Source organism: Anoplolepis gracilipes, chromosome 10 (genome assembly GCF_047496725.1).
Source record: "Anoplolepis gracilipes chromosome 10, ASM4749672v1, whole genome shotgun sequence".
Classification (NCBI taxonomy): Eukaryota; Metazoa; Arthropoda; class Insecta; order Hymenoptera; family Formicidae; genus Anoplolepis; species Anoplolepis gracilipes.
The window spans coordinates 7,591,461-7,619,409 of NC_132979.1; the positions used below are offsets into that span (position 1 = coordinate 7,591,461).

The 27,949-nt window shown below is 36.6% G+C and overlaps 1 protein-coding gene across 1 annotated transcript; it reads right to left on the bottom strand.

Annotated features, from left to right (window-relative positions):
• Positions 1 to 894: 894 nt before the first annotated feature.
• Positions 895 to 26,664, bottom strand: Hil (peptidase hillarin). The gene is made up of 12 exons (XM_072901087.1): positions 25,998 to 26,664; positions 16,528 to 17,004; positions 11,508 to 11,784; positions 6,459 to 6,575; positions 6,115 to 6,287; positions 5,387 to 5,630; positions 4,742 to 4,968; positions 4,016 to 4,237; positions 3,766 to 3,915; positions 3,289 to 3,478; positions 2,644 to 2,901; positions 895 to 2,233 (listed from the first exon to the last, which is right to left on the bottom strand). Exons 2-12 carry the CDS (start codon positions 16,869 to 16,871, stop codon positions 1,922 to 1,924), a joined length of 2,514 nt encoding a protein of 837 aa, XP_072757188.1. The 5' UTR covers positions 16,872 to 17,004; positions 25,998 to 26,664; the 3' UTR covers positions 895 to 1,921.
• Positions 26,665 to 27,949: the final 1,285 nt, after the last annotated feature.

Here is a 27,949-nt window from a genome sequence, read left to right on the forward strand (position 1 = left end):
TAAATTTTTATTGTCATTTTTTTTCTGCGTATACTCTACGTATTTTTAAATTATCGATAGTAAACAATTCTAAATGACATGATAATATTTAACAACAAGTTACATATTTATTATTATAAAAATATTTTTAATATTTTTGCGTGATTTGTTCTACCAGTTTTTTGTGTTAATTTATAAGATCTTATATGATTTCAAAAACTAAATGTTCAGATATATTTTCATATCTGTGTATTTAAAGAAGATTATCCAATTAAATAACACCTAATCCAATACATTGGAAATCGGATTTGCTAGAATTAGTCTGTTAAACTGAGGGAAATAATTCTCTGTGGAAATCGATTTATTAAGTCTTTATACAAGAATATCAATTTTTCGTTAAGTAACTGTAGTGTAAAAAAATATTAATTTACATAGCTACGAACGTTAATGGATAACATCATATATTCATTGTAAGCTCGAGTTATTACATAAGACAATAATATATAGGAGCTCCTTTAAGCGTGATTAAAATTTTAATTAACAACAAGAGGGATATTATATAATATATTATATAATATTACACGCGATTGTATATATATATAACAAAATATATACTATTTTTCTTCCTAACTATTGCAAACAACATTGCTGCTCGCATATAGTCGATGATGCGAAAATATTATCCTATTACTAAATATAATGATATGACTGCTACTCCGAGTGTGTGCGAATAATTATATAAGGTATAATAAGTATAGCACCTGTGCATTTCAAAAATTACGACTTGAAAATATACCGAATTGACAAACTAAGTAATAAGATTTGACGAGAAGTTTAATGATCTATTTCAAAAGAACGAAAGAATAAAAAAGTTTCTGTGGAAAAAGAATTGGACGAGAATTTTTAAGCGTATAATTTGACGATATTTCTTCAAGTCGTAATGATCGTATACGTATATTATATATACAAAAGCATCTGTCGTACGTAAAATATATTATATTTGCTATATATTATCCGATCTATATATATGTACGTCACGCATGACATAATCTGACAATGAGAATCCGCGATTAAGGATAATAGTAATGATTGTGAGAATAAAATGGATGTGTACTATATAATATTTCTAGAGCAGGATAAATATATCTCGATGTGTAAAGAGAGCTTTATAGTGGAAATTGTTTACGAGACGAAATCGCAGATCGCAATAATTTATTTGATTGACGTTACGTAAGAAACAAGGATAGAGAAAGATCATTATACGGAAATATCGACTTGACAGCTGATGCAAGCACGATCGTTTTAAGTTCGCGTTCCAGAAATACCGGGTGTTGAGAAAAGTTGGCGCAGATCACCCGAAGGTGATACCCTTTTCGACTCGGGGTTCTCTTTCGAAAGAAAGACGTCTTCAAGAAGGACACTCTCTGCTGCGTATAGTTAATTTTACATTAAACGGTTATCTCCAGGTCGTAAGCCTATTGTTAGACTCGAGGTAGCGTGTCAGCTCGGAATCGCATGCCGTGTCGTCTTTATCCGCGTGCGACCTAAAAGTAGTCCTTAGAGACTTAAGGCGTGAAACGTCACTGTGCTTTCACCATTGTCTCTTCGTCTCTGCCCTGCCGTCGCTGCCTTTCTTTTCCCCTTCTCGGTTCACGACACACAGCGTCGATAGCTCATCGTTAATGAATGCACTTCCCGAGATGGTCGAGGGTTGTTTTGCAAGGGTGGACGAGCTGTCGATACGACAAAAGCAGCGAGACGTCTCTCGAAATCGTAAAACTTGTTGACGTCGTCTAGTCGCGCGATGACGTTCACCTTGTCCGGGAATTATTTCAACCAACCCCTGGCTTGGTTCTTGTAACGAACATCTAGCGAAGATTTTACAACGGGCGGAAATTTCCGGCCGAAGCCGAGACGACGTTGCACGTTTCGAAATCCACTCTCAATTCCTCTTGCTGGAGTTGATGAGATATTTGCAGCAGTGCGTGAGAAGATGCTTCTCTCCGGTGACGTCATGCTGGGCGACGGGCGAGGCCGTGGATTCCCTGGTGTAGACGTCCAGGCCGTATTGGCCCTCCTCGGGGAAGCTTATGGAGAAGGTGACCACGTCGTCGTCGGCGATGGAATGCGTCACGTACTTTGACAGACGTTTCTCCTCGATGCCGTTCTTGTGTAGGGTCGCCATAAAATCCGTCAACGGCCTCGACATGCGAAATTGAATCTCGAGCTCACGTCCAGCGAACACCAGAGCCTCCTAAAATCGATAGATCGTAAAACGTCCGTCTGGTGATAAGATCGCAAGCTTTTTTTCTCGACAATTTTTTTTTTTTTTTTTTTTTGACAAATTATCCTTTTTTCTACTCTTGACATTTTTCAAAAGAATGAAAAAAAAAATATTATTAAAAGATTCTATACAATTATTTATAGAGTCTTTCAAACTTAACTTTATTCTTGTCACTTTTCAAGACGTATAATCCCATAAATTTCAAAAAAATATTTTTCAATGAAATTATATTATTATTGATATTTCAACTCGCATCTTTACAAGATAAAAATTCAGACGTATCTTCGACGAGTCACCCCGTACCTTTGACGTTGATATCGATCTTGTACAGCTATTAATCTAAATTAATTATATAAGTAAATCGATTTAACTAGACTTACCTGATGAGTGATAGGTATAAGCCCAAATAATCTGGTGGCTTTGGTAGGACCCCATTCACCACTGGCGCAATCCGGCAATGGTACCATCACCGTCTGCAGTTCCTCGCAAGCAATTTTGAATTTGCAGACGCTCTTGAATTTCATCGGCTCGCCGGTCAAGTACTCCTTTGGCGTTACCGCGTTGGCAAATATGTCCAGGAGAAAGGCCCCGGAACACGGTGCGTGAACTCGGAAGGCCACTATATTTCCCACGACCGACTGTAAACATTTTAATTTTTAAGCTTTATCGAAAGATAAAAAATGCGCTATACAATACGCGAATATAATACACATTTTCTTATCGAATTACAAATAAATACGCAACGGTATAAAAAATGATAAAAAATTTATAAAATAATATTGAAATACTCATAGTGATTTTATAATTATTTATTATACATGTAGTAAAAAAATTCTAAAAAATTCTGTCATAATTATTTTTTTTTAATTATAAATACTCGAATAAAAATATGACATTTTACTAATAATGAGTTAACACTTTTCTGTAGAGACGTGTGAATTGTTTTCTGAAATTCTCGCCACGTCTTACGATTGAGGTAAAATTACGACGCGAATGCGGGGGAGAGGTAGGGCTACGAAATTTACCTGCATGACAAAACGCTTGAGCGACACGCCGTCGTAGCCATCGCCGTCGTTGTCGTAGAACTTGAGATTGTAATGAAAGATAAGGGATGATTGCATATTCGCCGGCATCGCTATCCTCACGGTCGCGGCGCCGGTGGAATCCGTGTACATAACGGCATTCGTATTCGTATCCGGAAAATAGAGGCCGTACCTGTAGGCGCAGAATTTATCCGAACGGTATTCTCTCTTTCTCTCTTACATTGGGCATTGTTAGTAGAGACGTCTCTCGTGAAATCATCGAGATTTAATTGCGCATTCTAACGGCTTTCGCGCGCACTTTAATACGAGGATTTAATGCTGTCAAGCACGTTACTGCGTTTGATAGATTTAAATATAATTAATAAAGAAAGTGTATAATCAGCGTGACATTAGAATTACGTAATAACGTAAGAGCCAAGTTTATTAATTTTTTTTATTTTTTTTTTAAACACTTCTTACCTGAAGAATAGGGACCGCACGAAGGGCAGCTCCTCAAAATCTTTGAGCGAAATCGGTTGTTTGAGCAACTGCCAGTCCTCTTGCAACGGAAAGAATTCGTATATGAATTCACGAGGATCCGTCAGGAAGTAATGATCGTCGTACTCGTACCTAAAAGTAGAACCGTTCGTCTCATGATATGATCAGCTGATCGTTTTATTTTGTCGCGTCATACCAACACGTGCGCGGGAATTTTTTTTTCAGGCCCTACCTGAGACTGTCGTTCTTGGCTTTCGCCTGGCCTGGACGGGGAACCTCTTTGGCATTGACAAGGTGTCGCGCCCCCCAGTTACACTGGACGAATCGCCAGGCACCTGCTACGTACACGGCGTTCCAGCTGTTCCGGAATCGATTGTCCTCGAAGCAAACGCCCGGCTGGTAGCCCGCCGACTTGCTGTAACCCTTGATGACCACGCAGTGCAAGCCCGCGTAACTGTATTCGATAAACACAATTTAGACGATCGCTTCTTTTACGGGCGTGTAAGATATTTATATACGCGATATAAATATCGCACACAGGGCGATTTACTCCTATAAATCGTTTCCACCGCGCCTTTCTTTACGAGTTGCGTAAACTGACGCGATATAAGTCGGTAAAAGTAAAATAAATCCCGCATATCAGCTTCCATTTATTTATTACACCGATGTGACATTCTATTTAGATTTTCCTCTCTTCTCCGTGAAAAGCTTTGCTATAAAATTTTTATTTTCGTGAAAAAAAAAAAAGAAAACAATCGAATTTTATATTAAAGTTCTTACAATTTCCTCCTCTGCCCTTCATATTTAAAAGACTTGTACGCGATTCTCCGCCGCAAAATATTTGACGCGTTCAATATATAATTGCAAAATTGCACGAGTAATATTCTTGATATTTTTCGCAAAGTGAAACCGTCTCTGTTCCGTTATATGGCAAAAATCACATTTGTCATATTGTTACCTGCACAATCGCTTGAATAGAACGTGATAGCTTTCCGTTCCGTGTTTGATACCCCTCAACAGACCCATGGGAGTGTCGCCTCGTAAGTTCTCGTCGAACTGCATAGTGTTGAGATTCTTCACGGTGATCCACCGGAATATTGTCCTTGCCTTTTCTATGTCCGATCCGCATCTGCTCACCAACTGTCGCACCAGATCGGTGAAGGTTTTCTGATCTTCTTGCGCTACCTAAGAATAACATTGATATCATAAATCAGCCAGTATCAGAGAATGAACATCTCTCTCTCTCTCTCTCTCTCTCTCTCTCTTATGAAATCTGCGTTGATAAAATGCGAATATTATCCGGCACAGTATTTTCCGACTTACAATAGCCTCGTGAAAACTAAAAAATATTAGAAAGAGAATATTTACTTATAAAATTAAATATATGTATATTAAATATGAAATATAAACTTGTAAATCGGCCAAGATAATAAATCCACTCTCGCCTGTAACCAAATTAAAATATATCTTGTTAAAGAAACTAGAGTATAAAATGAAAAGAAGTGGCAACGATAGGGCGATAAAGATCGCGAGATCTTGAAGGCCGATTCGCGAGAGAAGAGAGGCTGAAAGCGCGCTAAAGAATTTCGTAGCGAGAGCTTACCGAAATAGCTATCTGATCCATGTCAGCGAACTCCAGAGGATCATTGTAGATGTGGTACTTGGCCAGGGCCGGTGGCTGCGGGGGTGGCGCGCGCGACGGATAAGGCGGGGGCGGCGCTTCCTGGATATAACCGTCTCCTTCGTCAAGATATAAACTCTCCTGAAGCATATACTCGCTTCTCGCCTCATTGATCAGCTCCAGCATCTCCGAGCTCTGTTTCTCCACCAACGCGGCGGTCGCCGCTCTATAAATAAATTAATCAGGAATAACGAACAATGATTTTTCAAGGTCTATTCGCTTTACCCTTGGGAGCCAAAATCGATATTTTTTTTAACATACTCCCTTAAAACATCTGGTAAATTGTAATTTATAAAATATTCACAAACTATATCGAGTTATAAATACAAAATTAAAATAAATCCTTGATAATTCATCAATTTTAGATATAATATATGTGTAATTTGACATTACACGTGCGTTTTAATTTTATTCTTTTTTTAAACAGATATTTTTATTTATTTAATTTAATTTGATTGTTAAATTTGTTTAGTTCTTTGATCTTTCTTTCGAGAGACAGAAATCTTTTGTCTCAAAACACTTTCTCGCTAAGAGCTGAAAAAAAATTATACATAGTTTAATGTAGTAAACTATGACCCGCGATGTATAAGCGCTACTTGCCCGAATTAAAAGCAAGATGTACTATCTTACGTTAATTACATAATAAATACCGTTCGTGCTCCAACATCTTGCGCGTGAGACTTTCCTTCTTCTTGTCCCTGCGTAGAGTCATGTTCTTCTCCAAGTCTTCCTTCTCCTGTTGAAATTGTTGGGTTCGAACTCTTCCGCCTTTTTCCCGTTCCCATCTCGCCGACAATTGTTCCAGCTCCTTCTCCCACTCGTCCTTTTTAAGTCATACATAATAGATTAAAATAATTTTTTAAACGTAGGCACATATATCATTCTCTTGCAAATAAAAAAAATATACGTATCAAAAAATAATTTATTACATAATTACGAAAATGTACGAACAATAAATTGCATTATTTTTCTTAGAATCCGATTCATTACATACTCGGAATTCCTCGCGAATTCGTCTGTCTTCTTCCTCGCGATGGTGGGCAAACTTTCGATATAAATCATCCTCTTCTTTCCGGTGCTTCATCTCGAGACGCGTCTGCTCATCGCGATCCTGGTAAAATAGAAAGAAACATATTACATAAACATTCAATTCTTTTTATTATTTGTCTTTTAATTGATATAACGCAAATTAAATAATTGAGCGTGACTGATGATATATTTATTTTAAAAGGTGTTGTCGCATTGTGTAAAATATTTAAAATATTATCGCAATATATGTGCAATGATATAATAATAACTTTATTATATAAAGTAAAATTAAATTTATAATATTTTATCATAAAATAGAAAATTTTATAATAAATTTTAATTAAATTTTTACATAATATAAAATAGAAAAATTTTAATACAAAATTATATTATAAATTTTATTATAAAGTACGTAATAATTTATTGCGATAAAAGTAAGTTGTAAAGGTTGTATAGGAATTGTATTTCGAACTTTTGTCGTTCCGTTTGTAATTTCGAAAAAAAACAAACATGCAATTGCCGATTAAGGATTAAGCTATCGTTACGTGCCGGGAAACATTCCGCTAATCGTTGCGGAAGGCGGAGTTTGCGGATACGATTAGACGCAATGGAACGTTTCTATTTCTTAAAACGCCCGCAGCAAAACGTTGTAGCCTTAGAGCCGGAGCGTAGGTAGGTAGGTAGGTAGGTAGGTAGGTAGGTACTCTACTTTTTGTATAATTTACTTTCACGTCGCGTTTCTGCTTTCATTCGCTTCCAACAAAGTCCTCCTCGGGGGAACGACAACCCGCCACTCGTCGACAAAAGCGAACTAATCTTCTTCCGGTGTATTTTTAAAAAAATGCCACGTTGCGTCTCTCTTTTCGCTCGTTGTAGTCGCGACCGGAAATATTGATGTAATGAAAATATGCCCGGGCCAATATGTTATTGTTGAAAGAAACGAGCATGCTCCCCTCTTTAGAATCACGCGGAGAAATTTCCCCAATGCAATTTCTCTACGATACAATTTCGGAGCAACGGTTTACTGCGCATAAACAGTTCGCCGCAAATAATCGAAATACGATTCAACGAAGCTCGGTATACCTTTGAAGAATCTATCTTGAACTCTCTAATAGGCATTGCATTAATAATTTTTCTCGGCAAAGACGTTCCAGCGTCGCCCACGCTGGAATTATGTCATAATGATGTATCTATCTTAATATAATTCGAATAAAAAATCCTAACGACAAAGGAAAGGAAAGAATTTGCATGCTCGTTGAAAAGGCTATTTTATCATTAAATATAATCTTGCAATAAATGTGTTGTCAGATTTAATGCTGATTGCCCAGAAAGGTCACAAAGAGGAGCATAAAAAACGTGTGCGAGACTTTCACGTATAATTTTTTTACGATGAGGAAACCTGCCTGTGACATGAAACACCCGAGAGTTCAGTCCCTGACGTAATTCAAGGCTATTTTTCTTTAATTCCGCGTTTTCACGTTTACGTACGTTAGAAACAGGTGCAAGTCACGCGCGTAAACACACGTATACATATATTATTTCGGATAAACCGACCTCGCCGCGACAGAGGAACACAATATATTATCCACATGTATATTGTATATGTATGTATATTTCGATTCGCTGCAAGATGTATTCCATTTTGCCTACAAGTGCGAGTTTGTTCCCGGAAACGAGACAACAGCCTTTAATGGATTAATTCTCCCCCTAAGCGTTTTACGCGCGGAGGCGCGTGAGAGAGAGAGAAAGAGAGAGAGAGAGAGAGAGACGCGCGAATACACGCGCTATCCCCGCCGGCTCTTTCCGCGGCCCGGCAACGATTCTCTAATTAGCCATCAAGTGCAGGAGTACCGCAAGCGGAAATAATTCTGCTTCCAACCCTCGTCGTCTCACCGCGCGTTTCGCGAACGCGAGGCTCTCCTCCTTCGCGTGCACGTCCTGCCCGCGTATGTACGAGGGAAAATAAGACGACTGTGTGTGTGTGTGTGTGTGTGTGTGTATGTGTGTGTGTGTGTGTGTGTGTGTACGACGCGTTCTTCCGTGGCAACGATTTGAATAATCGCCAACGACGACGCGCAGCCGCGATTTATTTCCGCATTTGTCCCGCAGGAAATCGCGAATTTTCGACACCGCGTCGCGCTCTGATCGATCGAATAATAGCTTCTCCTTTTTACCCCGCAATTTTTCACACCTCCCCGTCTGTCACGTTACATTTTTTTTTTTTTTTTTTTTTTTTTTTTTATTATCAAGAATTCTTCCGATTTTTAATTTTCTTATAACCGAATGTATAATTCCTTTCTACGAGAAAATCTGGTATTAATCTTTATACTGGTGGATGATTTTTGTTCACGCAATTTTTAGGAGTATCAATTTTTTTAATCTGTTTGCTTGCAATTAATTTATATTTAAAAAGGCTCAAAAGAGATGTATATACATTTTTTCCGACTTTTTTAACCCTCTCACACTTATTGATAACCGCGTCGGACCCACCTGTACGGTTCGAGGGTGCCAAAAATAACAGTACGTGGGGTAGGGATTAAATACAAAGGCTCAACGAGATTCTCGCTTATGCTAAATCTCCACCACGTGACTCTTGTTTGCGCCGTTCTTATTTGCTCGATTTTGAAAAAGGCTCATCACGACACATATCGGAGTAATTCCAGTCATTCGATCACAGTCACGCGCGACGATCCGTTTATGCGGGGGTCCCGGGATTCCTGAAGGGGCCCCGCTGTTCCGCCAATTAAACGTAATGCCGGTGATGCCGACTGGCGTGAGAAGGGGCCACCATCCGCCGCGCCACGTATGCGATTATCTGATCATCGGCAGCGCACGTGTGTGGGCAGACCCGCCTCTCCTCAGGGTATACAGGGCTCGACCGTGTCCCCCGGTGTCGTCGGCGCGGTGTTTGCGAGCGTAGGAGGAGCCCCCGCGATACGAAAATACCGGATAAATCACGCCGGCGGATTATTCCGCCCCGGGAGAGAAAAATCGCGATTGTCTCCCTCTCCCCCTCCCCCCCGGACGACTCGCTACCGCGCAAATTACCATCCGGTTGGCGCGTCGCATAAATTTTAAAAGACCCGAATTTTATATATTTCGCCGAGCAAAAAAAAAAAAAATAAATAAAACACGTATACGTAGGTCGTTTCACGGGGGATAACTACACACTATGTATATAAATAAGGATCGATCGGAGCGCGATCGGTGCGAAAGCGCGTTCGGGAGAAAACGCGGCCGATAGCGGAGCCGGCTAGCGGCTCGGCCTTATTACGCGGCGAATGGGAAAAGCGGTAATCTCATTTTCATGTAGAGTCCGTTTCTCACGTGGACAGAGACGCTCGCCTGCTCGCCTGCTCGCCTGCATTCCTGCATTCGCCTCGCTCGTTCGGTTCGGACGGACGTATGGAAGTCACGCGACGGCGAGCGACGCGAAATCCGTATACCTATATACCCTATACGTCAAATCGCATTCCCGGCGAAATCCTCGCGATCGTGGATTTCAACATGTTTGCTGTTCTTAATAAATTTACGACGGAGAATTATATATATATATTTTTTTTTTGTTTTAATTTATCGATATAACGTAGTTGTTAAATTAAATACAATTGAATATTAATATTATTTTTATTATTATTTATCATTATCTAAAACGTATTATTATTATTATTATTATTATAATTTAAAACGTAATTTAATTCAAAATACGCTTTACATTTATTATTTCACTTGATTTATTAGCGATGGCGAATATTGATCAGGTTGAAATTATTTGAATGGCTTCGTATTGCAATTAAATTTATTCCTATCAGATGAAATATCTTTTATGTGTAAATAGAGTCTAGAAAGATATATAATAAGTTAGACTGTAGTTGAAAATTGTCGTTAACACGAATTCGGTAACGAAAGAAAGCTCACTGACAATGTTGGCCAACAGCAGAGTTTTGCAAGTTTCGCGAAGGAAGTCGGAAGAAAAGTTATGTATCTCTTTTACACACGCCATTGATCTGGATTTTATTACTACGGAAGTACTTGGAGCACAGCCTATTGTACGTATTTTCGCTCATGCACACAATGCATTTTCCCCACCTGCTTCCCCGTTTCAGGAAGAAGCTAATAATCAGCGGACGGTATACGCGCGCAAAAGTCAATTACCACATCGCCATTGTTTCGCCTCCTCTTCGAAATTATCATTGCTAATTCGCGTTATTAATTAATAATTATTTTCACAGAAGAGGAATGCGGTTGTTGGATCGCGAAAATGATCGTTGCAACAGTCTTCATGTGAGACTTTTTTAATTTAATTTTCAGAATTTCGACAACTATTTATACAATTTAAATCAAATGCTAAAAGTGTTTCCTGAAATAATCTTTTTATTTCTTTTTTTTTTTTTTTTTTTTTTTAATTGATATTTTTCCTCAGAAATTCTTTCTAGGATGATTGTACTTAGGGGAGTGGTAGATATATTGAACTCTCCAATAATTTATTATCAAAACCTATGAAAAAAGACCAAAGTATAAAAGTATATCTAAAGATATATAAAATTTAAAATGACACAAAATTTTATAATTTATTTAAATCTTGCAGAAAAATTGTTCTATAAAATTATGAAAAATAAATCAACGCAAAAAAACAACATAAGAAATGCAAAGAAAGTCCAGAAGAAAATTCTTCTTTTTGGAGTTAATGAAAAATTTAACGATTTCTCAGTTACTCAGATTAGAAACAGATGATGATTAGAGGCAATTTGAAAAGCCTTACTGTTACTAAAAGGCCAATTAGCACAACAATGTGCCGTATCGGTGTCTCCATTTGTAGACACCGAGTCGCTATCTCTCTTTTCCACGGAGGAAAAGCTTTTTCCGGTTCTCCGCGGAAATTGCGTGTGTCCGTCAGCATGTCAGCCGCCTCGAAGAACCAGCGGTAACGCTCTCGTCCTTATACGGCGACGACCATGACGAGAGAGCGAGGGTGGGGGATTTTACACACGTCAATCGACAAGGAGTGACTCACCAGGTAATAATCGATGGGCTTCTCGCGGGCCTTGCTGTAGCCCTTCTGTAGCTCGGTCTGCTTGAGAGCATGGGCGATGTGAAGGGCACTCGCGTCGAACCTGCCGTACTGATAGCTGCCGTCCCCGGAATAATTATTGTGATTGTACGGCGAGGAGGCGCCGCCGGTGCCGCTGCCGTGGACGCCGTCGCGCGGATGGGACGACGTGTTGGTCGTCGGCGGCGAGCCGTGCCCGTTCAGGTGCCTGGCATAATTAGGCGAGTCTACATTATCGTAACTGCAACAGAAGCGTGCACACGGGTGTTCAGGGGACTGCGAGGGGGATTCATTCACCCGGGCGCACCAGGAGCACACCGGCTCCTCGGCGAGGTCTCTATATAAAAACGGTAGCTTTTGCCGGAGATCGAGATAAACGACAACGCGCACTGATTCTTTATCGGGACGAATAGCCGTGCGTGTTCTCTAATCTCGGATAATTAATTTTTATTGCCGTACGATAGACGTAAAAGGTAGAAAGCTCATTGTTTGAAAATAAATTCCGGAACCACCAGAGATGCAAAATTCTCTTTTTCTTTTTCATTATTTTTTTAAATATAATATTATTTTTCTTTATTTTTTAATTTACCTTTTTCGAAAGGTAAATTTTACTGGATTAATTAATTAATGAGACTTTTGTAGCAAATTACATCAAACATGATTAAGATAATTTTAGAAATCAGTTAGATACATAAGAAAAATTTTTATTATACATCAAACTATATAAAAATTATCCGATTTATGTCATGTTTAGTATCATTTTAATCACAGGCATTTTATTAAAATCAATTAAAATTATTGTCGAAAAAAGTTAATTATAAAGATATAATGCATTTAAAATAGCGATTAGTTTGAATCTTTCAAATCTTTAATAAAAGTTAAAAATAATAAAAAACCAACTCGCAATAATCAAAATATAAAGATATTAAATATTTGAAAACAAACCGAAACAAAACAAAATTTTATGGAAAAAAGACCTGTTTTTTTTTTTCAAAGAAATCGTATTTTGTGACATTTTGTTTCTCTTTCTATTTACATCTCTAGGAACCACTCTGCTAAAGGCACTATTTGACAAGTAGAGCTACTTCTTTTATTATTAGAAAACAAGAATTTTATGAAAATTTTACGAAAATTAAAGCTACAGGATTCATGGAAGGCTGCGAATCATAATTTGTGAAGAAAATGGATTTAATAGCAAAAGGAAAATTTGGATTGTTAGTCTTCTAACACAACGCTTGCTTATTGAATTTGTTATCTTAGCTCTAAGGATAAGAAATTTTCCATATTCCCAGTTAGTGGAAATTCTGCCCATGACAATTTTCATGCAAATCGAACTAATTTTGCCTCTACCGTTTCCCAAACTTCAAAGCTTTTTAATCAGTTTCATTTTCCAAAAAATTCCCACATATCGCGGGAGTAAAAGCTCTCGTTTCGTAGGAATCGTTCGGTCATCGGTGGTGTTATTAATTATCAATACAATAACACTGGAGATAAAAAGCGAACACTAGCTCCGCGGGGTGTCCTTGATACGGCCGCTAACGTCGCTCGTTACACGGCGTTACATGCCGGAAAAGAATCCGGGTCGATGCCGTCGTCCGTGGATTATGTTAACCCACATATCTGTGCAACACAATCGCCACCTCTTTCTCCTCCGCCGCCGCCGCCGCCCCCCCCCCTCCCTCCCTCCTTCGCGCGCGCGCGAGCTTGACCTATAATTCCGGATAACTATAATGGACGCAATTACTCACCGAGTAGCGTTGCAATTAGCGTCTCGGTTAAGTTCAACGGGTTGCAATAAGAATCTCACACCGCAGGCGCGATATAGCCTCCGCGCGCTGTTTGTGAGAATTTAGTGTATCGTTTAAATGAATGTGTTACACCTCTCGTTCGTTCTCTCTTGGGTTCATTCACTCACGCAACGGAGCCTACGCTCGTCTCTCTTTCTTTTCCCCCTCCCCCCTTTCTTTCTCTCTCTCTCTCTCTCTCTCTTTCGATATTTGCTCTTTTACCACGCGAAAGGCAGGTACGAGAAGCAACATCGGAGTCGGCTAAATCAGCGGATCAGTCTTTGTAAAAATAAAAGTAGAACAAATGCGTGTAATTAAAAATATACATATATAAATGTGTAATGTACGTGTAATGATAGAAGAAATAAAAACTCGCTCCGTCATCTGCGAGCGACTTTAATAAATTAAAAGTGACAAGAAAATAGAGAGAACATTTGTTTCTCTGTAAGCGACCTTTAACATGGCGGTTTTTTTTAATAGTATAATTTTATGTAAAATTCAAAGAATTATCCAACGTCTTTCTAGATCAAAATAATATTCATAAAAATGATCGATTTAAAAAAAAAAAAAAAAAAAAAAAAAAGAAAGAAGAAAATTTGAAAGTAGGAAGGAAAGTCACGTAAACGCTGACAAGAAACTCCTCGCGTAACGCATACGCGCGCATGTAGGCGCGACTTTTACGAAGCGCGGTGGCCATAAAAAGGCATACAAAAGACACGCGTGCGTGTCACGGATGTGTTGCATTGAGAGATGTTAAAACGGGCGACAGAGACGAGGCGGGCGCGATCGAGATAACGATGACTCTTAAGAGAGATCCCGGCGATATGCGACTTCGCCTTTATACGAATGCATACGTGTTATATGTATCGCATGAGGCATTGCATTCTCTATGAATGCAAGAATAAGATGCGCAATAATGCGCGGATGTATGGCAGGGTGCAGCGTGCTTTCTTGCAACACCGCGACTAGTTTACTTAATCGCGATTATCAAACTTCGCGATCGCGATTTCTATATTATACTGACACACTGAGATCAAGTCGAATTTGCTGATAACACAAGTGTATAGATTAGACTTTAGATTTCTTCTATGAAATTTTATATTTGAGATTATTCTATGCTGGAGATCCAAATATTTTTGCTTACATTTTACTTTTTTTTTTCTCTATTAATTTAACGCAGAGATTTCTTCATTTTTATGCGGATAACTTTGTAATGATTCTTTCAATTTGACAACTGGTCAAGATTTTCTGCTGCGTTAGTTTGTCTTTTAACAATATAATATACTATGTACATAACAAAAAAATATATACAATTTTGATTTATTAATATATAATTTTTGTTTATTTTCATAAAAAAATGATTTTATTTTTTGATTCTGATTCCTTGAGTTAGTAAGAATTTTCTTATAAATGCAAGTGCAAAATGTAATAAAATTTTGATAATAATCTTATACGATCGCTTAACAGAGTCCCTATAGAAATGAGCTCATTAGCATTCAAGTTAAAGACCGAGTGATGCAGCATTCGCTCAACTACTGAGACTTTATTCACTAAGATTTTGTCGGATTAAGGCCAACGTAATTTTCTTACATAACACGAGTAAAGTGACTAAAGCAAGAATCCATAAGATGACATAAAGTCGAAGAATGCACGTACATGACTAATTATTTTCGCGTAATTTTGCTGACGTCAAACGATTGATTTACTCGCTGCCAGTAAAGTATAGTAAAAAGAAAAAAAACAAAATAAATTTATTGAAACCTTATTGTAAATCCGTAAGTAACTAAAAAAAATATATAAATATCAAACTTGTTTCATCAATTTAAAAAAAAAAAAAAAAAAAAAACATTTTTACTACTTTTCCAAAAATATATCTGATTGTTAAAATTTCATCTCTCAAGTTTTATAAAATATAATTTTCCATCGATCGAAAAATAAAGTATCTATACCGATATTAATATAAAACCAATATAAAATGCGGTTTGAATGAAAAACATGTTGGTTACACTTGTACGTATTTCGTGCGAAATACAATTTCGAGACGTCGTGCAATTATTTCCAGCAGCGTTCGATCTCGATCAGACTCGACGAAGGGAAAGTGGAGAAATTAGACGTAAGTTCTGCCAAGCGTGCCCTCGGTATTGTATCCCTAATATCGAAACACCATCATTAAAATTGCGTTTGATATATTCGCCTTTTTTTGCGCGAAAGCAAGCTCAACGAGAAAAAGATTAAAGGTTCGCAAAACCTTGAGAGAAAGGCCAACGCTTTTTTGTGCAATTATATATATATATATATATATATATATATATATATATTTCTTTATTTTATTATAATTAAATATTTAAATATTTTGAATAAATAAATAATATCTTTGAGGGGCATCGGAAGTCAAGAATGCAGTGATGCAAGAATGTAATTCGTGTTGCAAAATATATAGCATTGTTCTTTAAATATATAGAAAATTGGGGTGAAGAGCCTAGAGCTCCTCGCGCCCATTTACGATTCAAATGAGCCCATCTTTGAAAGCATTACGTATTTAAATCTATGCAGCGTCCTACAAACTTGAATGACTCGAGAGTATTATTTGCCGAAAGAAAACAGATGCGTTCACGCGATGGGCATTTATTAAAGAGCTATTACGCTGACATTTGTTGTCTTAGGATAGCACCGAAATTACTTTTAGCGTTCCCACGAAGACAATAGCTCTTACAGATACATACTGTTATCTTACATTTCGGACAATAACGGTGATTTGTTGAAGGAAAACACGCGCGCGTTTTCAACTTGGATTCATTTAATTTCGTTGACATTTCAAGTCGAGTAGTCCTCAGCATCATTTTCTCACTGACCCTTCTTTCTGTAGCGTGAATCGGATAAAGGAGAAAAAATGAAATATTATACTTTACAATCGTGATTGAAAGAAAAATGATTGACTAAAAACCAAACAAATTAAACTCCAATTAAATTTGTAATTATTCAAGACTCTCGATTGGGTAACGAAGAGGTGACACTTTTTGTTCGATATATCGCGGAATTTTTCGAATTGATATCTGATATTGTTATTGTAATGCAGGAATGTTACGTGGTTAGCGTGGAATTTAACAAGGTGGAAGATGAAGAGAGACTTTCAGAGATCTCATGCATACAAAACTGTAAATATCGTAATTAAAAAAAAAAAAAAAAACACAACTCACCAAGGTGGATAGACGCCACGTGGTGACGCGCCTCCCGCCCTGATCTGCTCGTTGACGTAACCGCTTCTAGGTACGTTAAGGGCGCTCCTGATGCCTACACTGGAACCGTCCAGGGTCCCGGGTCCTGGTTTGGGCACGTGACTGCTACAGTACACCTCCTTGTCGTTGATGGTGTGCTGATTGTTGTAGTACGTTTTTAGGGTGAGCTTGGTGCCGCAGATCGCGCACTTGAAGCAACCCGCGTGGAAGAACGTAAAGTCCTTGAGGGGACCCACCCTGTCCACCTGGTAGACAGTCTGAGCGCATCTCAGACACGTGCTCTCGTAGAAGTTGGGCCGATACATGATGACTGACAACCCGCTTGTCTTAGGACCACTCTGTTCGCGCACTCCCGGCACTCTGTCACGACTCCGTCGTCCTGATCACCGCTCGCTACGATCTCGCACGGCGCAGTGTTTCCTTCTCGATGCGTGCGACCTTGGGAATTAAAGGCCTCGATCAGGGAATAGAGAAATTACCTCTCACCATTGAGATAAATACAAGGCGACGCCGGCGCAAGACGAATAACCGGGCATTACAGGCTGTTTAGAGATCGAAGCATGACTCACCTAGCCTTACCATTCTTTTCTAATTTCTCTTGGATTTTTCTTCAAAAGAAAGCATTATAAACTGATCTATTTCTAATTTCGAATTTGTAAAATTCACCCGATTTAAGTGAATTTATCATCACGAGTTTTAATGTATAATAACAAAAAACCATGGAGAAAGATTTCACTATCATAAAATGTGATTAAAATCAAAGAATTTTTATCCGAATATTAAACTTTATAGAAATAATAAAAATATATATAATAAATAATAAAATATAATAATAATATGTATATATAATAATAAAATACGTAAGGTTTGTAAAAATATAAAATTATTAAAAATTTTTAAATTTTCATACTCATATCCATACTTTAGAATTTGTTAGTTTTTACTCTTACTTATGGTACGAGATATTTTTATATAGTTTCGGTCTACTTTTCCAACACAGGATATGAATGTGCGAGATGCCAAAGGTGGGAATCAAACGTACGCACGCGAAGGAATTCTACGTAAGAATCAGTTTGCAACTGTTAATTATATCAGTAGATTTTTTCCCAGCAGTTGGAACACGCTTAGCATTCGTAGTTGTTTCATGTTTTCAATTCGATAATTAACGTGCTTTTGTAAATGGCCAAGGATTTTTAATTAATTAATTTCTAACACTATCGTCGATTATTTGCAGCCGAATAAATTATTAATTATTCACCTCGTTACGTTACTTTACTGTCCTCGTCTAATCTCCTTCTTCTGTCCTCCTTCATCCTTTACTGCTCCTTCATGGCATTTACATGACACTAACTCGCAAAAACACAATTAATTATGATCACGCTGCACTTTACTTGGCACAGCACTGCCAAGATTAACATCATACACGTCGCGCATTTTATTCCATATTACAAAGGGCGAACAGGAAAATCAGCTTGCCACAAAGTTATATTAAACTACTATGTCTAACTACTGATCAATTAAACACTTGAGTCAATTCGATTTTATTTTACTCGCGATGTTATATACTGATGTGACTGAGAAATTTGAAAATTATTATTGCCAACCTCATCCTGATACTGCACGATACTATCGTTAATTATTAGTCAAGACGCGAGTTAATTACTAGTTAAGACCCGGTAATCGCGAAAATTAATTACCCGCGGTAACTGACAATCTTGAATCGTTCGTAGGAAATGATAATTTATCATCTCCTAGAGTTCGCCGCGTGATCAATTGTAAAAAATAAATCGACGATACTGAACAAAAAAAATAGTCGCACGTAAATAACAGTAGGCCTACTTTGACAATTACATATAAATAATAGTACTGCACAAAAGGAGACCGAATATCGTGCGATAAAAATCGTTTTATTGACACGAAATTTAATACATGTATTACAAAATAAATTTTTATACTGAATATATATATATATATTTACCATTCCTCGTATTTCTTAAATTGTTGATTCATAATTTTCAAATTTCTCAGTTATTAAGTTAATAAAATATTTTGCGCATGCTAAACGAACTTGCTGCAACATCGATGCTATGCGTTTAATTAAAAATGCACGCCGTGCGCTTGTTTTATATTGCAACTGGAGAACATAAAAAATTACGTTTAACACGAAGCTATATTAAACTACGAGATCAATAATGACTGTATTATTAATGTCGAGAGTGCTGTGTAAAGTGCCGCACGATTGTAATTAATCGTTTTCGCAATTGAGTATCACGAAGAACCAGCAAACGAGAGAGAAGGAAGGAGCCCAGCAGGAATCGAATGATGACGGCGCATTAAAAGTGAGAATTTTGTTAATTTATTATTTATTATTTATTAATTTTGTTAATTTATTATTTATCAATTTAATTGCGCTTGCTATCCTCGCGGTAACAACTCAGTTTTAATATTTTATGATTGTACGATGTATATAAAAAATTCTAAAAATTCTTATTTTTTTAATATTTGAAATGTTTAATGAAATGATTATAATTTTTTCATACTTTTTATATATATATTTAAGTAACGTTTAAAATTTATACAATTCTTTGGATTATTTAAATATTTTGTATTTTTTATATATGTTATGTTTCATATTTATTTTTGATTTACGATTCGTTGTAAGCATTTTTCAAAGATGTCACATTAAATTTAAGCATGTCCCAGCATCTTTATTAATAATTTTTTACTAATTGATATGTTCAATAAATTTATGATCAGAATAATAAATCAGCTCATAATTATATATTTGAATTTGATTTCTCGCAGTGGAGGAAATGTCAAGTCAGATTGAAATGATCTATTCCGATTTGAAAATGAAGGTGTATGCGAGGCGAGTCTGAATCGCCGACACTTTCCTGCGAAATTTTGCAACGAATCATTGCCAATAGCTCTCGTGGTGGGCGACTAAGGAGAGGAAAAATTACAACACCTTTAATGACCGCGATATGCCTACGATAATGTAACGGCGAGATTTTCCCACGTATCATTCAGCTTGCGGGCACTCAATAGATTTTTCACTACGAGATTCTCGATACCAATACATCTGCGAATCGGTTAATCTATCATTTCCGCGCTATTTTATTGCTATATTTTAGCGCGAGAGATGATTACATATTATCAATACAATTATAAGAATAGAAAGTCATAGATGCAAGCGCAATTAATAAATGGAAAGTGAATATCGCACGAAATATCGATATTTTCTGCTTTAGAAAGAAATCATTTCTACTGTACCGTAGAAATTGTTGTTTTTCAAGCGCCATTTATTCTCAGTTGTCTATGAAAACAGCATACTGCTTAAATTAGTTAAACGCACTACTTCTTGCATCTATCGGCCCGCAATGCTTTCTAAATCCTTAATAGAATGCTATTCGTATTGAGGCTATTAGCAATCAAATAAATGTCATTCGAAAGATTTTGAATCTATAAATTCTTTCTTTCTCTCATCAATAAAAATATTTTGACAAATTAATATTAAATTAACGACACGGTAATATTGTTTTATTTCACACATCTTCGAATAAAAACATTATTTCTTATTAAATAGAAAAAATAAAATATATAAATTTATATTTTTTAAATATATAATTGTGTGAGAGAGAAAAAACTTTTATATGTATATAATAAAACATGTCTAAAATAAAAATAAAATATTTATACAAATATAAATACAAAATTAAAAAGTGGTTTGAATGTTATAAAGTAAAATTAAAAAAAATGCAATGTCTTGAAATAATATTGAAATTTTGAATTAAAAATGAAAATTTCTTTATCAAAATTTTTGAAATCGATTTTGTTCTAGCATTTATTCATAACGAATTTGCATGTACGAGAACAACGAGAAAAGAGGGAAACAAAAAAATAATATATCTAAAATGGAAAATGAAAATATTTATATAAGCTATTTTACTATTTTATAAATAATATATATAGATAAATATATAGATTTTATAAATAATCAATGTACAATAAAATAATTTATTTGTATATTATTAAAATCTCGCTTGAAAAATTTAGTTGCTTTTATGCATTATAAATAAATAATTAAAATGTATAAAATATATAAATACTTCTCTCATTAGAGATTTTAAATAATCCGTTAAAATCATTATTCATCCTTTCTCATATTACATGGACAGTAAAATATTTAAATACTATAGTTTCATTAATTTATACTCAGCCTCTTTATTTTTCTTTTACGATTTACGTTTTAAATATTTAAAAAAATACAAGAAATAATATTTAAAATGCAAGTTAATGCAAGTTTAAAAACTTGAAATATTATTTGAAATAAGAATTTCCAATAATTCTCTTAAAATTATTATTTCAATTTACCAATTTTTGCGTTTAAAATAAATATTTTTTATACATATATACGTATTTGCATGTACGTGTATATCTCTATAAATTTCGCGGAAAATAACTTTTTTTTCAAATAATTGATTTTAACGAAACTATTTAAATGACTATTTTCAACGGCCTGCATTCGAAACGTGTCCACTATACAGTCGATAAACGATTCGAACAATAGCACTTGCAACACGCTATTAGCAATGCATTCATCAAACACGACACGTGCCTAGCCTGCGGTTCTCTCTCTCCCTCTCACGGGACAGCGAATTGGAATTTTTCGCAGCCAATTGACCGAGAGGGGTCGTTCCCCTTTTCTAGTTCCAACCAACATCAAATCTCTGCCGCGACGAAATCGATGCACAGGTCACATGCAGATGATCGCGATCTCACGATGACGCGCTTTCCATACCGATGGAACGTATCAGAAAGTTCCTCTTCCGAAGAGCGAGGTGCACACACCGCCATATCGGGAGAAAGGATTTTATGTACACATACATCGCGGTGCGTATATCGCGTACATCCTCACACATCGCGGCGAGGTATGAGCTAATTCTTTGTAAATGAGGCCACGGTGTGCATGACCTGCTCTCGCCACTGCGAGATATTATAGTTTATTACCCCGCACAGACGGCTCTGTACAAAATATATCAAAAAAGCACTGTAAAGTGCATTTATAATATAATTATGATTTTTGCTAAATTTACATTTATATTTAAACACGCGACAGCCGAGAAGAATATTTCAAAATAAATGTGCATTTTATATTTAAAAAAAACAAATGTTCCTTTTCTGCTATTATTTTTATTTAGAAGCAGCATAAAAAATGAAAGATGTTAAAAAAAAAACTTTTAAATCAAGATTTAAATATATACACTCTCTTATTAATTGAATCGATGTATCATTAATAGTGGTTTCAGTTACAAAAATCACACTGTAAATGAAATCTCATCGAAGGAATCAGCAATAGTGGCTGTTTCAATCAATGATGTTTAAAAATGTATCTTATATAATATTTCTTTATAATATATAATGTATATAATATATACATATAATTATTTATAATATATATGTGAGACAAATCCATAGCCATATTATATTTTGTTAAAAAAATATCCGACAATGAGTTTAAAAATATCTTGTTTATTTTTGATAAACTTATCACATTTTAAGGACATACAATTTTGAATTTAAATATTAATTATACAAAATCTTACTGGCTTTAGTGAGACACGTAACAGCAAAATGTGAACGTTTTCACTGAAGATCAACGACATACTCACCGATCTTCGGTGAAATCTTGTCGCCGCTTTAATCAGCAACATTTTCACTGATTCGATTGAAGAGAGTACATATATATATATATATATATATATATATATATTTCCACTGGCGCAGAAACGAAAGGTAATCGACATTGGTTGATTTGCCTACTTTTGCATTTTCTCGTATTGAATTTCCCATTATAACACGATGCATAAGTAGATACGGTCATTACCATCTGGCTCGAAATACATCGCTTCATCAACGAGCTAATGTTTGTGTTACTTGTTATACCGCCTCGCTATATATGTATAAGCCCAGTATATCTATGCCGGTAACTGCCGGCGATGGAACTAATAATGCGTAATATTGATTATGATGTAACTGTGTGCCCGATAGCGCTAACAACGTTTCGCATCGAGTTACCGGTGAATACGCGATACTCGCGCAGACAACTCTACCAGTCCTGTTATCCGCAGGATAACAGAATGTGATAAATTAAACGCACGTCGCGGTTCTTTGATACGTCTCCGTCGCGGACACAACTACTGTATTTCAATCAGACGATATATTTTCGTAATGAAACCCTATTCGATTAACGAGAGTCTGTCTTGCCGAGAGAAAGAGAGAGAGAGAGAGAGAGAGATTGCGCTCTTATAACGGAATTAACACGTCTCATTAAACGCGTTTTACTTTGCGTGCCTGACGAACCGCGGAAATTGTAAGATTCTCGTCAAACTTTATCAGCGCGAGCAGTCGCAGGTGTGGCTGAAGAGTCTTGATAAGCTGATAATAATAGTTTGATAAATATTTTTTTTTTTTTTTTAAGAAAAATAACAATAATCACACATTGCCTGTATAGGTTTTTTTATCCTAAATGTAATTTTAAACCAACATTTTTTCTAAGGTATCAATTCCTGAACGTGTGTTTTTTTATAAATATTAACCGTATTTTGATTCATATTTTTAAAAACACGAATATATAAAATAAAACAAAATATCAGGATTTGGATGCAAAACAACATTTTGTACGTAAAATATTAATTGTACTTTCGAAAAATACATATTACATTTCTGTTTAAATATTCTTTCAAAAAATTTTTCCTTCAGAAAATATAAAAAAATATATTTTATGTATTAGACAAAATAGTTTTTCCGTCTAATAATAAGTCTAGATGTTTTGTTTTATTTTATAAATTTTGTATTTTTTAAAATGTAGATAGAAAGGAGCTGAGTATAGTATTTTAATTAAAATGCATATTTTTGTACAGGAATCGGTTTTGTTTAGACACTTTCTGTGTTATTTTACATCACAAAAAAATTAAAAATTTTGAAATTACAGCTCTATTTGAGAGATCTTGGAAATATTAATAATTTTAATCAGACCAATTTCTTTGGTATTGAAGTTTTAACAAAAAAAATGCTTAATTTTGAATGAAATAAAACTCTTCTAGTATATTGTACATCCCATAACAACACGTTACATTATATTTAAAAAAATAGCCTCTTTTAACAATTTTAAAAGTATTAAAGTATTATTATTTGGGACATGATGGAGCACATTTCTAAGATTATTGATCATCAACAAACTACAACGAATAATTACCTTCATTTTCTGATTGTTAGATTCTTTTAGATTAAAATACAAAGAGATTTCAAACGAAAGTTTGACCGAAGAAGACACGTATAGAAAAACACGTGTCTAATCCTAGACCTACTTGACAAGCGCCGTACAAGATTATTCTTCGCTTCCGAGATCTATTGACGCTCAAGTTTCATTACTTTCCATTCACCTAGATCCGTCCCTGGTCGACAACCATTCGCGAGAGTCCGCGGCTTGCGTACGCCGAGAACGGCGACTCTCCGTGGAATGCGATCGGAGCGGCACGATTATGGCACGAGAATTGCATAACTCCGTGAGTGAGAAACGGGCGGCCGCCAAGTGCGATTGGTCGCATAATACGGGTCCTCCTTTATAAATCCCACCGTCTTCCGAGGCGTCATTTATCGCTCGTTAAATTAAAAAAAAAAAAAAAAAAAAAAAACCGATAAGTGTCATCGCACCTCGAGACGAGAAGAGAAAGAAAGCTCTCTGTTTTTTTCCTTTTTTTTTTCTCTTTTTTAAGGAAGAAAGCGAGACGCGAATATTATATTTACGCGCATTCCTTTGGTTTATCGCACGATAATAATGCCCATTCGAATGCCCACCGTGTCCCCATTCTTTCTGGCCCACCTTCTCTCCTAGGTATTTCACGCCCGCCGCACGCGCATGCACGCCAGGCCCACCGACGAAACACGCGTGTCCCGCCGTGCCACGCACGCACACGCAACTTTATTACGAGGTAAATCACGGGGAATGCGGCCGCGATTCGGATACCTATGCGCGCGAAACGCAGTTTCGCCGAGACAACGAAATAACGGGACGCGTGTCATGGGACGAGTAAGACCCCATAGAAAAATTATTAGAAATAAGAATGAATATTAAATAAATTTTGGAATTAATTTACTTTAGAAAAGAGAGTGGATTAATGCATAATAAATTAAGAATAATAAATATTAATCCGGAATAATCTCCCAAAAGTAATGAATATTAATTAGGAATAATTAATCCACATTCTATCAGTTTGAAGTAAAATAATTTCAAATTACTCTGTCGAATATTTAATATTTATTCCTGTTCCTAATGCCCTTTCTCTAGGGTGTACTCAGTCTAAAAAAAGAAATATCGTGACGTCATTAATCTGATGACAGTAGATTTATCAAGTTTTTCCAACGATTTATCAAGAACGTGTTACATAATAAAAAAAAAGAATATTTGATATAAGCATGTGTTAAGCATGTCAGAACGATATAAATGTATTTATGTAGCATAAAGGAATCTGTTGTAAAAAAGACTCATGAAAACGCAATAATGTCGCCATTCGTGTTGTCCTAATTGATGTAACGTAAATTTAACGAGCGATTTAACATCGATTTATCCGGGCATCCTCTGCGATCAGGATATTAAAAGTATTTCCGTTTTGATAATTAACTTTAATTACAGCTTTGATTAACGAGGTAAAAAGTCAATTAACCCGCGTAAAGCGCGTGACCGATAAATAACGGTCTCTTAATTTCTTATTTAATTATGATGGTGAAACGTATTATTATTCCGATGGCTCTGATAAAGGAATATTTGAAAACTTTTCACCAGAAAAGTGTGCAAAATTTAAATAACAATGATGTACGCAATTTGGAGTAATTTAAATTTGTAGAACACCGCGATACACGTTCATTGACGCTTCAGGCACGTGTCCTAATTTTAGTCCCATGACAGGTTTCACGTACATCCATTATAGATGAATAATCATCGAATCTAAAGAATACTCTCTAGAAAATTTCTCCGATCACTCTCAAACATCTGCGAATAGATTCAACCTTTATAATTTGCAAAGTTAATTAAGAGGAAGAAGAAAGAGTTAAAGTAAATAGATAAACTGTGAAAAGTACCAGATATATGGTCGTGTATATCGAAAGATAAGGACAACAGATGATTCATAGATAAACCGCATATACACATATACACATATATATATATATATATATATATATATATATATATATATATATATATATATATATTGCATATAACTGCGGCGACGCCCGGTACGCACTTTTGCCTGAATTCCGCTTGCGCGGTCGAAAATCGCGGAATGGCGGATTCCGCTCCGGGTAAAAGTGGAGCGAACGTTGTTCCACTCGAAAATGCGAATATGTATATATCTCACGCCGATACGTACGTCCTCATAATCCTCGCTTCGTCCGCGAGCGGTCTTGATGACTGGTTCCGTGACTGCCAGGCATGTCTCGCTCCCTCTCCTTCTCTCTCTCTCTCTCTCTCTCTCTCGCTCCTTCTTTCTCGACTCGTCTGGTCCTCCTGGAATCTGGCCTGGCCCTGGGCACCCCTATTCCGCGGCCAGGTAAAAGATCGCAGACGACGACGTGCCTCGAGCACCGCGTAACAAGCGCGGTATCCTCGCGATCCTCCTGGATCCACCGATTGTCTCCGCACCGGGCATCGAAGTCACCAGCTCGAACGTCTCGCTCGCGGTTTCGCGGCTCGGGAAGGAGGAGGAGAGGCGGAGGGAATCGGCAGGTACCACTGAGGTGTCCACCTGTTTCTGAAACGATTCGCGATATCGATCGGCGATCCCGATGAAACGCACGCGTCGAAGATCCCGCGATTTTCTCGCGTATCTCTCTCTCTCTCTCTCTCTCTCTCTCTCTCTCGCGGTTCACGCGCGACCACTTTCGACCTTCCGGCGCGACCAACACCGTCTCTGACACGCTTTCGGCCAGTCCGCCGTCTGGAATGAGGTCTTGACACTCGATGAGACGAGGCGGCCCCGCGACTCGGATCGGGCCTGAATATCGCCACCTGCCTCCGACGACGTTCCGAGAAGGTCTGAGGTGAGAGAAACGGCCATTTTGAGGGGCACCGTCGATGGATCGCGCAGGTGGCGCCAGGAGGTTGGAGAACCGACCTGCCTCGTGTCCTACCTGCGTCTTTTACCTGCGGTAACGGTCACTCTCACGCGCGCGCTCACCTGGCGAGGATCTCATGGGCGCGGATCCGTACAAAGGTGTACCCTGAGAACGGCTGCTGCTCTCTCTCTCTCTCTCTCTCTCTCTTTTTACAACATCTAAATTCTTTTTCTTAAAAATGGACAGAAATAAAATATTTTCAGGTTTATAGATTTTGAAATACCATACATTTTATTTTGATTTTTCTTCTTATAATTTTGATTCTTATTCTAATTTTAATTTAATTACAAACCAAGAATAGATGATCAAAATATTAGAGAAATTACATTTGGAAAAGACAAAACGATAACTTTCTATGATAAATTTCTGTGTTAGATTATCACATTTCTGAGTGATTTATTGATTGCGTCGACCTAATTTGATAGCAAACAGTTGTTATTATTAAAATACTACTATTAAATATATTAAAATATAGTATAAATATAAATATACAAAATATATATAAAATATATAATAAATATAATATAAATATATATCATTATTAAATTAAAAAATTACATATTATGGATCTTTCACGTTAGATCTCTGATTAGATACGTTGATTACGACAATATATAAAAAGGTTTCCTATTTATATCCAAAATATGAAGAGCAAATTGACCGAGAGATTTCATGCAATCGATGTTATGTAATGACTTAATGGAATGACGTAGCAAAGTGATTCGACAGATGTTGGAATAGATACGCGCAAGGACGGATTACATGTAGTTAACAATGCTGCTGACAAAGTTCAATATAGCGGACTATTTAGCAGCGATGGCAGTTGCGGCTTATGAATCATGAATTTGCAAAATTTGCATCAAACGCGAGTTGAATGCTGCTTATCCTTAAAACGACTCGCTCGCTTCCTTCAAGTTGCCACCATTTCTAGGCAGAAAAACGCAAGACCAGCGGGCAAAAGTGCGTGTGTGCGCCCACATACAAACGTGCGTGGGAAGTAATTTTATAAGCAGTGATGCAATAGGGAGGCAACGACAGATTATACATATTTCACTCTAACATTGCTGAGAGATTCGTCCCGACTCCGTTACGATCCATTTAATTCTAATGTCTGTGGGAGCCGAGCTGTCGTAATAATTGCGTTTTATAAAAAAAAAAGAAAGACGAAAAAAAAAAAAAATAACAGACACGCAGAACTTTCTCTCTC

Bases quoted from the DNA above. Each gene is read 5' to 3' on its own strand.
- Hil (XM_072901087.1), bottom strand. From the start codon at position 16,871: ATGTATCGGCCCAACTTCTACGAGAGCACGTGTCTGAGATGCGCTCAG. The intron at 5,631-6,114 runs GTATTTATTATG...ATTTATTTATAG, and splicing joins AAGATGTTGGAGCACGAACG to AGCGGCGACCGCCGCGTTGG. The intron at 2,234-2,643 runs GTAAGTCTAGTT...TATCGATTTTAG, and splicing joins TTATACCTATCACTCATCAG to GAGGCTCTGGTGTTCGCTGG.